This window comes from Nestor notabilis, unplaced genomic scaffold (genome assembly GCF_000696875.1).
Source record: "Nestor notabilis isolate BGI_N333 unplaced genomic scaffold, ASM69687v1 scaffold13752, whole genome shotgun sequence".
NCBI classification, from domain to species: domain Eukaryota; kingdom Metazoa; phylum Chordata; class Aves; order Psittaciformes; family Psittacidae; genus Nestor; species Nestor notabilis.
In genome coordinates this window covers 787-14,512 of record NW_009919805.1, presented here as the reverse complement: position 1 = coordinate 14,512, position 13,726 = coordinate 787, and the positions used below count along the sequence as shown (strand labels likewise).

The window sequence follows — 13,726 nt, the reverse complement described above, 5'->3', positions numbered from 1 at the left end:
TAGGCCCTGACGCCCTGCTGCCGCCACTTCCCAGCCCTGTTCCCTGCCCCATTCCGAGCAGGCCCGTCCCCCTCACCTGAGCTGACGCGAACTCGGTGCGACCCACCTCCCAGGGCAGCGCCCGGCTCCGCCCAGGGCAGTGCCCGGCCCCACGGCAGGGCTGGCACCCCCAAGGGGGAGACGAAAGAAAGCCAGGCCAGCAAAGGAGTCTCTGGAAAGTGTTTTTGTTTATTCACCTCAGAGAAGAACACTGTACAAATATTACAGGCAATTTTCTTTCCTTGCAAAAAGAAAAAAAGAAGTATAAAAATAATCTTTATATATGAAAAGTTCATTATTTTCCCTAGGTATCCTTTTTCCGAGGGTCGTCTTAACACAAATGCTTGGAAAGGAGGGCAAGAGCCAAGCCAACAGCTCGAGCTACACCAAAGCTACTGAGCCTAGCTAACACACGCAGGACCGGGGCATCCCAGCCGGCTTCCATGAGACTGGCTACATGCTGGAAGATTACTGCCCAGGTCCCACACCACAGCTGCCTCACTGGCAGCTGCTGCCTGCTTCAAACTAGAGCATCCCCTTTTTCCTCCTGGATTCTTCATGCCTTTCCTGAAGAGGATGGGGCTGCAGAGAGATGGTCCGGGAAACCATCCTGTTTCCAGCTCTTCTGGAGGAGACCCACACGGATCGTCCAAGGAGCCACCTCAGAGATGCAGGTACCAGGCATGTATTTCTTGTCACCTCTGCAACAAGAATTGAAGACTTGACATCCCTTACTGCTGGTGCTCGAGCTGGCTGTGGTTCTGGTTAACAGGAGAAGTTAAACATCAGCTGGTTACATGGATGGCTGCAAGCACCCTCTCTGCAAGGCCCATGCTCCTGGCCTGGAACTCTCTTCACAGTTTGTGGATGAGGAAAGGCAGGAAAGCTGCTACCACTATGTTGGCAGGAAGATGTGCAAAACTGAATACACTTAAATGCAGGATCTGACCGAAATCCAAAAGCTGGAGCTTGCAAAATACAGCACAAATCCATCAGGGCATTTTACTCCACCTAAACTGCCCACGGTCCAAGACTAGTACCACCCGATCACCGCAACAAAACCAACAGCAGACCTTCCATTACAAAACAAGGAAGAACATCTTGAGGAAAAATGATGCAGAGAAAGCATCACGCTAGGTAAAGATCCTGCCACAGGACCAGGAACTGGAAGTGTGGATATGGACAGTAGAGGAGGAAATCAAATATAGAGAAAGCCTGATCCTGAGCAGATGCTGAGAGAGAAAAAGTGGGGAGAGGAAAGCACTATTATGACAACACCTATATAACTTACCACAGCAAGTACTACTGAATGGTTACTGCTTGGTCGCCTTTAGACAGTTGAAGGCTCAAGTGCAATGGGTGGAGAATACAGCTATTTGCAAATATGAGCAGGCTCTGATGTACCTCGAGTACCTTACAGGCACCAGCTGGAGCAGTCTTATCCTTTCCAACATCTCTTCAATCAGGCAAAACCAAATAAAAATTAAAATGAACCATACCGGCACCTCTTCTTTAGACCTGTAGGATCAGCCCAGCTGTGTACAAGGAGCTGGAACCCCAGGCTCTCGCCTCAGCAGACTGGCGAACACAGAAGCAGCGTTGCTGCTGACACGGAACCAACAAGCATCGCTCCTGCTGACACACAAGCTGGGACCAACTCAGCTCCTGAGTCCTCCCAGGAATGCTCTTGAGTCCCACTGGGAGGCACAGCTGACTAAAAAAAGTGCTTTTTCTTGTAAAACGTACTAGTTTTTGGTGCCATTTTTTTTTCCCCCTCTTCATTCAGAAATACAACCACCCCAATCTGACCTGCTCACATTGAGAAATGTAGCTAACTACCTCCGGGTTTGTTAACTGACCATGCTATTACGGCTCCTTGTCATACCCAGGAGGTGCAAAGTGCCTCTGGGAGTGCAGGAAAAAACAAAGGCATGCAGATCTGAGGAAGCTCAAAGAGGCACGTGGGCAAACTCTACAAATGAACTAGGAACACTCAAAACACAGACCCCTTGAAGCGAGGCCCAGAATCCAATGGAGAGAGAGATGTGGCAGGGCAAGTTGGACGTGCGCTTTGCACGTACAATAGAGGAAGAAGCTACAGGAAGGCACCCAGCCTGCAAATCCACATCTCTTGGTTCTGAGTCCGTAAAAGAGCATCTCTGAATCGCTCACTCATCAAGCTCTAGCACAAAAGGAATCCAAAAATAGACACTTTCAAAAGAGTTACAAAAGGGTCTGTGTTTGTGAGGCTCACAGCTGCACTGAGGAGTCAAAGGTTGAGGACAGGCACATCAAAGAGGTCACAGACGCCTTCACTTTCATCCAGGTTGTAGATGTAGTCATGATCTCCAGGTGGAGGGGAGAGGCGGAGCAAGGGAGCAAACACTGGGGAAAGAGAAGCTCACAGTTGGTTATGAAGCCCAGCACTCCCACACCTAGCCAAGATCTGCCAGTGGGCACTGAGCTGCAGAGCCACGAGGCTACCTCACAGTAAGTCTTTGAGGTTGCTTCAAATCAGCCTTGTGATATGGAGGAGACAAGCTCTCCTGGTTCTCCCACCTCTTTCAGGGACTGGCAGGACAGTGAGAACAGAGGCCATGTCCAGAGCCCAGAAAAGATAAGGGTAAGTCTGCAGCCACAAGGCTGAAGTCCCACAGCATGGTCTTCCTCCCGTGGAGAGGCCACACCATGAAGGGGAGGCTTAAAGACTCACCTTCAGATGACATCAGTTCTTCCAGCAGGTCAGAGTTCATACATTCTGGAGAAGAGATAAGCATGGTTAAGCCACACAATCTGCTGTCGTACTGTGCTGCTGGGTAGTTCTCCCCACCCTTCCCAGGGTACTCCTCACCCTTGTTGTCCCTTCTCCAGCTAAGGCACAGTGTGCGCAGCAGGCAGTAGCAAAGGGGGACTCCTGCCATGGGCAAAGGTAAATTGGTGACAGACAGTTCAAGCTATATCAAAAAATTCTGCAGGTTTCTGCTTGTTTTAGCTCAACCACACACCAGTGTCCTCCAGGTGACAGGCTGTGCCCTACCCCTGCACTGGCATGCTAGCTGGTGCCTTGAACTCCTCCATAGGCAACTCTTCAACATGCATCTGAAATTGAGCTGGTAGAGCCCATATTCACAATCCTCAATTACACACCAACTTTGCTAAGCGTGAGAAAAAAAATAAAAAACAAATGAGATGTTCCAGGAGCAGGAAAACTAATAAACCTCCTGTCTCCTCCTCCACATTTTTGTTCTTTGTCCCCCTGATTTGCTCCCCTTGGCCCATTGCCTAATCCAGTCATATGCCCTGGCAGATTCACTGGCTGCCAGCTGCCAAACAGACTGCACAGCTGAACTCTGCATGGCCTTCCTGGAAAACCCAGCTCTGGGGGCCCAACATGGGAGGGATGTGGAGCTGTTGGAGTGAGTCCAGAGGAGGCCACAGAGATGCTGCACGGGCTGAAGCAGCTCTGCTCTGGAGACAGGCTGAGAGAGCTGGGCTTCTTCAGCCTAGAGAAGAGAAGGTTCCATGGAGACCTCAGAGCAGCTTCCAGTGCCTAAAGGGGCTACAAGAAATCTGGAGAGGGGCTTTGGACAAGGGCCTGTAGGGACAGGACAAGGGGGAACGGCTTTAACCTGACAGAGGGGAGATTGAGATGCGATTTTAGGGAGAAGTTCTTCCCTGTGAGGGTGCTGAGGTGCTGGCACAGGTTGCCCAGAGAACTTCTAATTCAGTCTGAGTTGTTTTCACCATGCTTGAAATAAGCTTTCACAAAAGAAACTCAGACGAGCCCATTTTCAAGACACTAATCCACAGGAGGCTACTTACTAGAGGACAAGAACCCACCCGGCTAATTCTGTGCCATGAGAGCAGAGAATTCCAACACCAAGTGACTAAACAGGACTAATACCATCTCCAATAAATAACAATTAAATGCAGAACCTGCCTTCTTAGATCAGGGCTGATAATACAGGGGTGTGTGTACATGTGTGTGTTGCAATTCAGTTTTTTACCAGGATACGAGTTTAAAACAAGCAGTTCTTAAGCACTCATTTAAAACACAGAAAAGCATGGAAAAAAAATTAATTCCAATATAAAACACTAAAGAAGAACTCCAGGCTCTTGCAGCTTAAATTGCCTTAAAGCAGCCGCCAGTGCTTGGGCAGCATTACTGCGATTACTGGGAGGAAAGAGGCTGCATGGAGCTTCCTGCAAGGCCCATTTCTCTGACCTCTGGAGTTTGGCTTTTTTTCCCAGTCCTGAGCTTTGCCTCTGTAGCTACTGACTCTGTTTTGTCCTTCACTCCTGGATTTCTACCTTCCCCCTCCAAACTGGGAGAAATACTCCATACAACAACACAAATTACCGTAGACAGCAAGCATCTTCTTCGTAGTGTCAGTTGGGGTTAAGCTACATCTTCTACGCCATCTGGGGCCTTGCAGCAGTTTATGTCTCACATTGCAAAGTCAAACTTACTCTTCAGATGTACTCAGGCATTACCAAGAGTTCATCCACTCTGGGTAATGGGTAAGGAGGAAAGGAGATCTCCAGGCTGACTGTAGAACCCAGGGCTCCTCACACACAGGCTGGAGCCTCGAATTTGGGACTAGGGAATTTTTACACAAAGGCAGCATTTTCACAAAGCATGTGCGAGAACACTGAACTAGGACTGTTGTACATATCCTGGGACCACCACTAAAGTGCTGGTTTGTGCTCAGATCTGCCTAGCAGCGGGGCTAGAAAGTATTCCAACAGCACTGAGAAGAAATAAATCTGCAGATAAAAAGAGTTCCACACTTTAGGCTTATGTAAGACCAAATTCCTTCACCTCTCTTGCCCTTAGCCCAGCATCCATCCTGCCATTAGGAAGCAACACCCAGACATTCCTTGGACAGGGGCAGAACTCCTAACATAAGTAACAGCATCCCATCCCCTACTGCTCCAAAACTACCAACACCACCAAAGCCAGAGGGATTTAGATCACAGAAGGCTATCTCCCTAGAGTATTAGCTTGGATTAGCCTTGGGCAAGCTACAGCTGAAACAAGAGTAACAGGGGTTTTTAATTTTACATGGTGCAGATGAGTTGCAAAAGGAGCATGAGCAGCCAGAGCCCAGATCAGTGTTGGCACAGGGACAGGAAAGCCATTGTGTTCACACTGTTGGGCAAACTCTAGGAGAGGTTGCTGGCAACACAAAGACAGAAAAATACATAAAGAAAACAGCAATTTTAAGAGTGCCTAACTATGAGTAGAGCCAGCAGCCACCAAAGACCACAAGCACCCTACAAAAACCACATCCAAAATAATCTGAAATAATCCAAAAGGGAGTGAATAAAACAAATATGTCCCACTTCTGCAGGTAGATGGGAGCAGAATAAAGCTGAGGTCAGGGAGTGAACATACCTCTTGTTGGATCAAACATCTCTGACAGCTCTTTGGGAAGTTCCAAGACTGCAAATACAATCAACCGAACAGTTTGCATCATTACATGAACAGTCTGAAGCTTTAAAGCATAATCACCTACTATCCTGCTGTACTCCTTACACACCCAAATCATCCTATGCCATTCAGAGCTCTGCTCCCACATCCAATGTTACATATTTCTGCTGAAATGATAACAATACGATACTAAAGTTTGACCACTTTAAAATAACCTTATAGGAGCCCCCGGACATGAACATGTTATCACAGTCAGCATCCCCAGAGTAATTGCCTGTATGTAAGCCTCACATAGTGTCAGCTTGTGTGCACCCCCTTGATTTATCTGGTGTAGGATGAGGACATGCCTTTAGAGAGGCAGCACAGGCCTGCTGGAATATGGTAAACTATATGCACATCAAAGACCTAATTCCACAATTAAGATTTCTCTAAGATCAAGACAGACATTTCATGCTTCTTGGACACACTAGCAGCAGAAGTATGAAAGAAGCACTGGTAAGATTTCCTCTTCTAACCACAACCTTCTAATCTAGAGTGTTTCTCCATTGAAGGTAGGCTTCAAAACATTATAGCAGTATGTCTTACCTAGAAGATGCTTTTATCTCCTTGGACCAGCTTGCCATTTCCTGGCATAAAGCTCTAATGTTCCTTTTTTAAAGCCCATTTTGCCTCACCAAGCACACCAAGAAGCTCCTCAAATCTACACTGCAAGATCATTAAGACCACAAGATCACTAAAGACAGAGGAAGTATTCCAAAGTAAAGGAGGAAAACGGGGACGAGAGCTCTTCTACCACTGAAAACACAAAGGTGCTCTCAGTGATGGCTGCAAATTCTATAGCTTCACGCAATCACAAAAATTGAAACTTGTGCACAGAAGGGACTGAAAGGGAATAATCCTACACATAACAGCAGAAATGTGTATCAAGTGAGTGTCCCTTGCATATTTTCTAGTACTGACAGCCTGGAGAAGAGAAGGCTCAGGAGAGACCTTAAAGCAGCTCCAGTGCCTAAAGGGCTGACAAGAAACCTGGAGAGGGGCTTTGGACAAGGGTCTGTAGGGACAGAACAAGGGGGAATGGCTTTAACCTGACAGAGCGTACACTGAGGTGAGATCTTAGGAAGAAGTTCTTCCCTCTGAGGGTGCTGAGGCCCTGGCACAGGTTGCCCAGAGAAGTTGTGGCTGCCCCATCCCTGGCAGCGTTCAAGGCCAGCTCGATGGGGCTTGGAGCATCCTGGTCTAGTGGAAGGTGTCCCTGCCCATGGCAGAGGGTTGGAATTGGGTAAGCTTTGAGGTCCCTTCCAACCCAAACCAGGCTGGGATTCTATGATAACAGAAAGTGGCAAGACACTACATACAACACAATCCCCTTCTCACCAGCTTCCCCTGCAACCTCACAGGGAAGTGCCTACTCATCCCTTGCAGAGTGTGGCTGACAGCAAAGGCAGAATGGAGTCCAGCTCCTTCCTCCATGCACATCAGCCATTCACTCACTCCGAATAGGATGCTTTTGGAGCAACCCATGAAAGAAGAGTGCATACTCACTCTCCGTGGGGTCGGGCTTGATGGGCTCAAAGGCAGTGGAGGGGCTGGGTAGGATGGAGCTGCTGTCCAATGAGGCAGAGGACTGGAGCGGCTGGGTGTCCAACCCAGCCACCTGGCTGGGCGACACAGAGACATTCCCAATGGGATCGAAGTCATCACTGCTCTTGGACTCTGCCGCTGAGACAATGCATTCTGGGAAGAGCCACAGACACACACAGGAACGTCATCTCCCACCAGCCCCAAAGCAAGCTGCAGCAGATTCAATCCTCACTGCAATGCTGGCCAAGCTGCACAGAAAGAAGGCTTCTTGCTTTCACACAGCAAAACCTCCCTGCTGCAGTTCTGCTGGAGAGCAGTCATAGTGGTGCCAAGCTGCACATAAGCCAAAAACATGCTCTTAAGCAGTTAACACAAGCCAAGCAGTAAGCTACACCAGAAGCATGGCCAGCACATTGAGGGAAGTTACTATGCTGCTCGGCACCAAGACTGCACTTGGGATATTGGGTGCAGCTTTGGCCATCCTCCAGTTCAAGAAAGATGTGGAGAAGATCCAGCTGAGGGCTACCAAGTTGGCCAGGGGTATAGGGCACATGGCCTACAATGAGGGGGTGGGAGCTGGGCTTGTTCATTCAGGCAAAGAGAAGTCTACAGGCAATCTTAGAATTGCAGCTCAAATTGCAATCAAGAATCTTGCAACTACCTGAAAGGCAGGTACAAAAATTAAGAACTTCTCAGTGGTGCCAAACAACATTAACATGCACAACAGGCACAAGATGCAGCCAAGAGCATCCAGGTATCTGGAAAAAGAAATTTGCTGAGAGAATGCTGCAGCTCTAGAAGAGCTCACCAAGGAAGATGGAGATTTCCACTGCTAGAAGCTTTCAAAATTCAGCTGGACAAAGCCACAACCAACCTAATATAGTATTTTTAGCAAAGTGTTTTTTCAAATTGAAAGTTGAACTTGAGACTCAAAAAGACCCTTTTACAAACTTCTGCCAATCCGCATGATTGGTCTCTCCCCACCAGTGCTCCTCAGGTTGGCACCACCCCATGAACCCAAGTGTCTTTCTTCCATTACCATAGCCAGTTCCACTAATGAAGACACAAGAGCCTCACTGCAGCAAACGCAGAGATGCCCCCTTTGCCAGGAGCTGACAGAGCTGTATGACCAGCAGTGCCAGCCCCACCCAGGCTGAGGAACATACACTCCTTGTCAGCCCCCATCCTGTTTCTGCCTCCTGTAGCCTCCCTCTCACCTGTGCTTGTGGAATTCTGTGCAGGAGGGCTGTGCTCCTGACTGCTGGTAGATGCTGGAGTAGAGGGCTCGGTGGATGTCTCCTGGAAGTGGGCAACTGGTGGGATTGGTGGTTTTGAAGCTGCAACTGCCTGGCACTGAATGAGATCTTCAGGGGGAGGGACAGGTAGTACAACAGGAGGAGAGCTCCAAGTATCTTTGTTTACTAAGAGAACATCAATGGGACCATTTGTGCTCTTCAGATGGATCTGGTATTTCTTCTGCCCATTTAGGCCCTGAAAAAAGTCAAAAGCAAAACACAACTGTACATGAAATGCCCTTTACAAACAGAACAGGAATTCTGCAGAGGCAAGACATCTAAAAGGGACTTTTCACAAAGGTATGTAGTGACAGGATGAGGGGAAATGGTTTTAAACTGAAAGAGGGAGATTGAGATGAGATCTTAGGAAGAAGTTCTTCCCGGTGAGGGTGCTGAGGCCCTGGCACAGGCTGCCCAGAGAAGCTGGGGCTGCCCCATCCCTGGCAGCGTTCAAGGCCAGCTTGGATGGGGCTTGGAGCAACCTGCCCTAGTGGAAGGTGTCCCTGACTGTGGCAGAGGGTTGGAACTGGGTGAGCTTTGAGGTCCCTTCCAACACAAACCAGGCTGTGATTCCAAAACATGTTGTCCAGACACTTCGGCACTGTTCCACACATAACTCCCCTGACTCTGAGGACCATCCTCTCCCCCACTGCTCCTGCAAGTACTCACATACTTCCAAATAACAGTTTCCTGGCAATTATTTAGTATCTGGAGCTTTACTTGGGTTGTCGGTTTCTCTAACTCCATCAACATCCCTGACTTCTGACTCTCAGCCTGGTCAATCCAGCAACAACCCCTGCTCCAACACACACAAGAGCACACTCCTGCACTCTTCCCATGCATTTCTCACCTCAGGGATGGGCACCTCCAAACGTGTGCCTGATGGAGCTCGAATCGCAAGGAGGGTGTCTCCTGTGGAAACAGACTGATGATCATTGAGAACTGACAAAGAGCCCCTCCTCAAAGCTCCCCACCTCGACAGGATTGCCATTTACACCCACCTGAGCTGCTAAGCATATCAAACAGGTCCCAGCATGCCCAACTGCCCAGGGCTCAAAGAACGTGCAAAATTTCTCCTAAAGCAATCATAGTGTTTTAGTAGCATCTTTAACAGGACTAACCTCTCTTTTCCTCAGAAAGGCTGGCTTAAATTCACTTCTGAGAACATATGAATATTGGAGGAAGGCTCTTTCATCCTACTGTCACAAGCTTTTAGATATGAATTAGCAACAAAAAAGCACACAACTCCAAGAGCTGCACTGCCAGCAGATTGATGGTGTTGAACTAGTCTGATAAGCTGGGCTGCTAACAGCATAGCAACCTCATGCTGGAGACCCAGTACCCAAACCCAACACTCCCCAGTCTCTACTGGCAGGACAGCTGCCTGGTGCTAGTTGTATTGGACCCTGCAGAGAGCCAAGCACATGCAGGGCTGGGAGCCAGGCTGACAACATCTTTCGTCTTCAAGTTCTGCAGCTCTTTAAGATCTGTGTCCCTACTAACACAATCACAAGTGAGCAGCTTCCAGTCCATATTCGGGTTTAGAGAAATGTGAACAGAGAAATACCAGCTGTGAACACTAGACACACTCAGACTAAGCAGTTAGCAGCTTTCACTTTGATTGTTTCAGCTTTAACTTTGATTGTTTCAGCTTTAACTTTGATTGTTTCAGCTTTAGTGTGGTTAGTATTTGCACGTCACTAGTAGTCTGCATTAGCTTCACTTGTAATACAGAAGATCCTTGGAGCAATGGGAGAGAATGGAGAGCAGAGGAGCACAGCCTTTAATTTCAGGCGGGCAATCAAAGGTCAGATCATCAAAGACTACAGGGATTCAAAATAACACAGGACTTGTCAGTAGGATGAGATTCCTTTAACAAATCTGCACTTATGAAAAATGTTGTTAAGAGACATCAATGCATACTAAAGCTCAAAGACACACACTCAAGCTTTAAGGCCTGTTAGTTTCAAACACAGGTGCTGTGTTTGTACCTCCCCCGATAGCTACATCCCAAATACTTTTACAAAACAGTGTACAGTGTGTTTCCATTTCCTCTTTGATTCTGCAATCACAGCAACAGATGTGAACATTAGATTTCAATGTCACTAAAAACTAATATATTCTTAATTATTCTCTTTTTAATTAATCCAAGTAATGAATTCATTTGACGAGAGTCCAAGCACGGAAATTCTCAAGCCCTAACTCACTTTGAGAGAGCCAGTTCAATAGCAATTAATCACAAAAAACAAGAGCTGAAATTCAAACTTGACCACAGTTCAAGAACACAAGCGGTCCAACAAGGAACCTCTGCAAGGCTCATATGCTCAGGAGAGAGAACAAAAGTCATGTAAGGCACATTCTTACAAGAAAACTGAACAGACAGTGGAAAAACATGAATCAAGCCTCTCTTTTGGAGGGAATTCAGATCTGCTTTCTAATCTCTGCGTGTTTTGGTGAGGTCTAACTTCAAACACAAACTGCTTTACAAAAACCAGGTGCAATAAAATGCAAAACACTTAATCAACCAAGCAACAAACTGTCTGCTGGTCTCCAGTAAACTCAGAACAATCTGGAAGAGTTATCTGGCCCCAAGCACTGTCAAATTGAAAAAACAATCCCTGCCCCCAAAAGTCCTAGCTTCAAGTTAGAAGAAACAGTAAAGCAAAGATGGTGATTGCATATGGTACCAGCAAGAACATGAGCAGTATAAAGCCTGGTGGTGAACAAGGAAAGCACACAAAGGCAAAGATGAAAAATAGAAGAGCTGATGAAGAATGCTCAGAAGAGACAAGGATGAGATTACATGTGGGAGGTCAGGGTAAGCAGCTTCAATTTCTGCTTCAGGCAAGCAGATGCAGGCTGCCCATGGTCAGGAGAGGCGAGGTGTCCACTGAAGCAGAAAGGAGCTGTGACTCCACACCACTATACCAAGAAGAACAGTTGACATCCTGCAGGCTGCTAAGCTGCACACTGGCCACCAGGGAATAATTTAATTTGGTTTTGGTCCTACAGCTGGCATTAAAATTGGCAATAGAGAAGAAAGAGACATTCCTGTGAGTCTTCTTCACTTCTGCCCCACAGAGACACATACAGGGACCTCACTGCTTTACAAAGGCAGTAGAGAAGGGAGTGAGGTCACAGCAAGCAGTGTATTCCCCTCCATCCTGCTCTTCACTCCTTCCCTCGTGCATTATTGGTAGAGGAGATGTTGCAGCTGAGGGACCATTTTTTATACTGTCTTCTTGCTTACACCCAGATCTCTAGCATGGAATAAAATTTGCTTTCTTTTATTAGAACATTGTCCACCCAAGCCCATAAAATCAAGGGCTTCTAACTTAACACACACACATCCACATAGTGACACCCAGCAAAAAGACTTCCTTAGGAATAGCAGCCATGTTCCTGTAACAGAAACCACCTGCCTGCTCTGATGGTGACAAGAAAGCTACAACTTAGTGCTACACAAAACCAGGATGGCATCAGAGCTCACACTACATTTAACCTGATGCTGTTTGGCAGCCTACGGTCCCCTGCCTCCTGTTCCCTGGAAAGAGGAAAGCAGATGGGACAGATTGCCAGGACTGCAGCATTACATCTTTATGATGGAATGTCACTTCCTCACCTGTGAAGCATCTGCAGATATCTTCATGTGTCACATACGCTAATGTTTCCAAGGTTAAGGAGAAAGACTGCAGCTTCCTGTGCAGACAGAGAACTCAAAGGGCACCTTGTGCTTCCCTCCTGAGCACAAGAAACACCATTCCCAGAAGGCTCCCTGTGCCACGCTCTGAAATGGTCTGCAGGTGAGGTCTGCAAGTTACATGCTCCTCAGAGCTGACATCCTAAGAGAGGCAAGCCAGAGGAACAGCTCTGCCCTCGGGGAAGTGGCACGTGGGACTCAGAGAGAAGCACTTTTCTCATTATGGTAAACATTACAGTGGTTTTACTTCAAAAAGCCAGGCAAGGAGCCATGCACCCCAGAGAGAGTTGGTTCCCAGGCTGCAGTTACCCCAATTCCAAAGCCAGGCACTGCCTCTTGGCCCTTTCAGTACAGATTCTCCAGCAGCAACAGGTCACCACCGCTCCTCTGCCCTGAGCAGGGTGGCACCAACCCAGCCCTCAGGTATCTGTTTTTCAGCCGCACAAGAGAATGCAGTAATCAGTTCACACAAAGGATATCGACTGTTCTGCATGTCTTCTGTAACATTTGCTGAACCCACATCTTCTGCTGCTCCAGCTCCTGCTCCCGCTGCTCCAGGTCCTCTATGTCTGCCTTCAGCTCGATCAGTTTGTGAGCTATTTCACGTGTGTTGCAGCCAGGACCCACCCCTCTGGGCAATGTAAAAAGGAGTAACATGCATCAGGCCCTGCAGGCACCCACACCAGCCCCAACCTCTCAGAGACGGCTGCCACCTCTCTTACTGCCACCCCTGTCACATGCCAAAGGCCAGATCACCCAGAAAGCCTCATCTGTACCTGCTCTAGATCCCCAGCTCCCAGCACTGCTATGTTTCGTATATCTTCCCTGCAGACTGGCAGGGCTCTTGCCCACCTCCAGTCCCACAACAGGCATCTTTTCTAGCCCAAAGTGCTGCAAACACTTAGTTTGTGTCAAAATAACAGATCTGCTGTAAAAAAGACATGCCATAAGTACTTCAGCTTTCCTCATTACTACCATCAGCATAGCCCAGCTGGGGGAAGTACCAGCATGCAGACATCACTGAGGAACCTGGTCTGAGCAGCACATTTTAACCTCAGTGTTACTCAGACCTAGTTTAGAAGGAACCTGTGAACAATTTAGACCTTCTGTTGTCACTCACTTCCACTGAATACTGTTCTTGGATTTCTTCTCAATCAACCCAATGCCTTCCAGGACATTTGTGATATCGTAGATCCGTCGCTTCTGTCGCACAGCCAAGGTATCTGCAGCCTGCAAAAAGGTTAGGCATTTAACTCCAAACTCTCAGTCATGTTTCGCTCCTTCCTGCCTATCAGATTAATTCCTGGCCAAGCACTCTGCTCACCATCTCGTTCCTGTCTTGTTCCAGCACCTCAAATTACAAAGCCTTGTTCCCAATGTCTTTACGACCATAAGAAGAAGCTGCTGACCCTTCATCCCTTTTCTTGCAATCTCCTCACTAAACACAAACCAAATTCCAACCAGCCTGCTCATGGTGGATCCACAAATCACCATTCCACAGCCGCAAAGCAGTGCTGGAAGACACTAGTTTGGCAGCCTGAAAATTCAGTGCTCCTCCAGGGTAGAAGAGACGGGTACAGGAAGAACGCAGAGCTGTCTCCGTGACTGACAACGGTTTAGCAAAGTCAACACTCAAAAGTTTTTACTAAATTGGACCTGATGCAGTTGACAGAA

At 47.7% G+C, this 13,726-nt stretch overlaps 1 protein-coding gene across 1 annotated transcript; it reads right to left on the bottom strand.

Annotated features, from left to right (window-relative positions):
* Nucleotides 1-2,308: 2,308 nt before the first annotated feature.
* Nucleotides 2,309-13,282, bottom strand: E2F4 (E2F transcription factor 4, p107/p130-binding; the record flags this gene model as incomplete). Its single annotated transcript, XM_010010400.1, has 9 exons — nt 2,309-2,424; nt 2,753-2,797; nt 5,438-5,485; nt 7,019-7,210; nt 8,275-8,548; nt 9,203-9,264; nt 11,975-12,047; nt 12,536-12,683; nt 13,173-13,282. Coding segments are annotated over 9 exons (1,068 nt in total), but the record flags the coding sequence as incomplete, so codon positions are not given.
* Nucleotides 13,283-13,726: the final 444 nt, after the last annotated feature.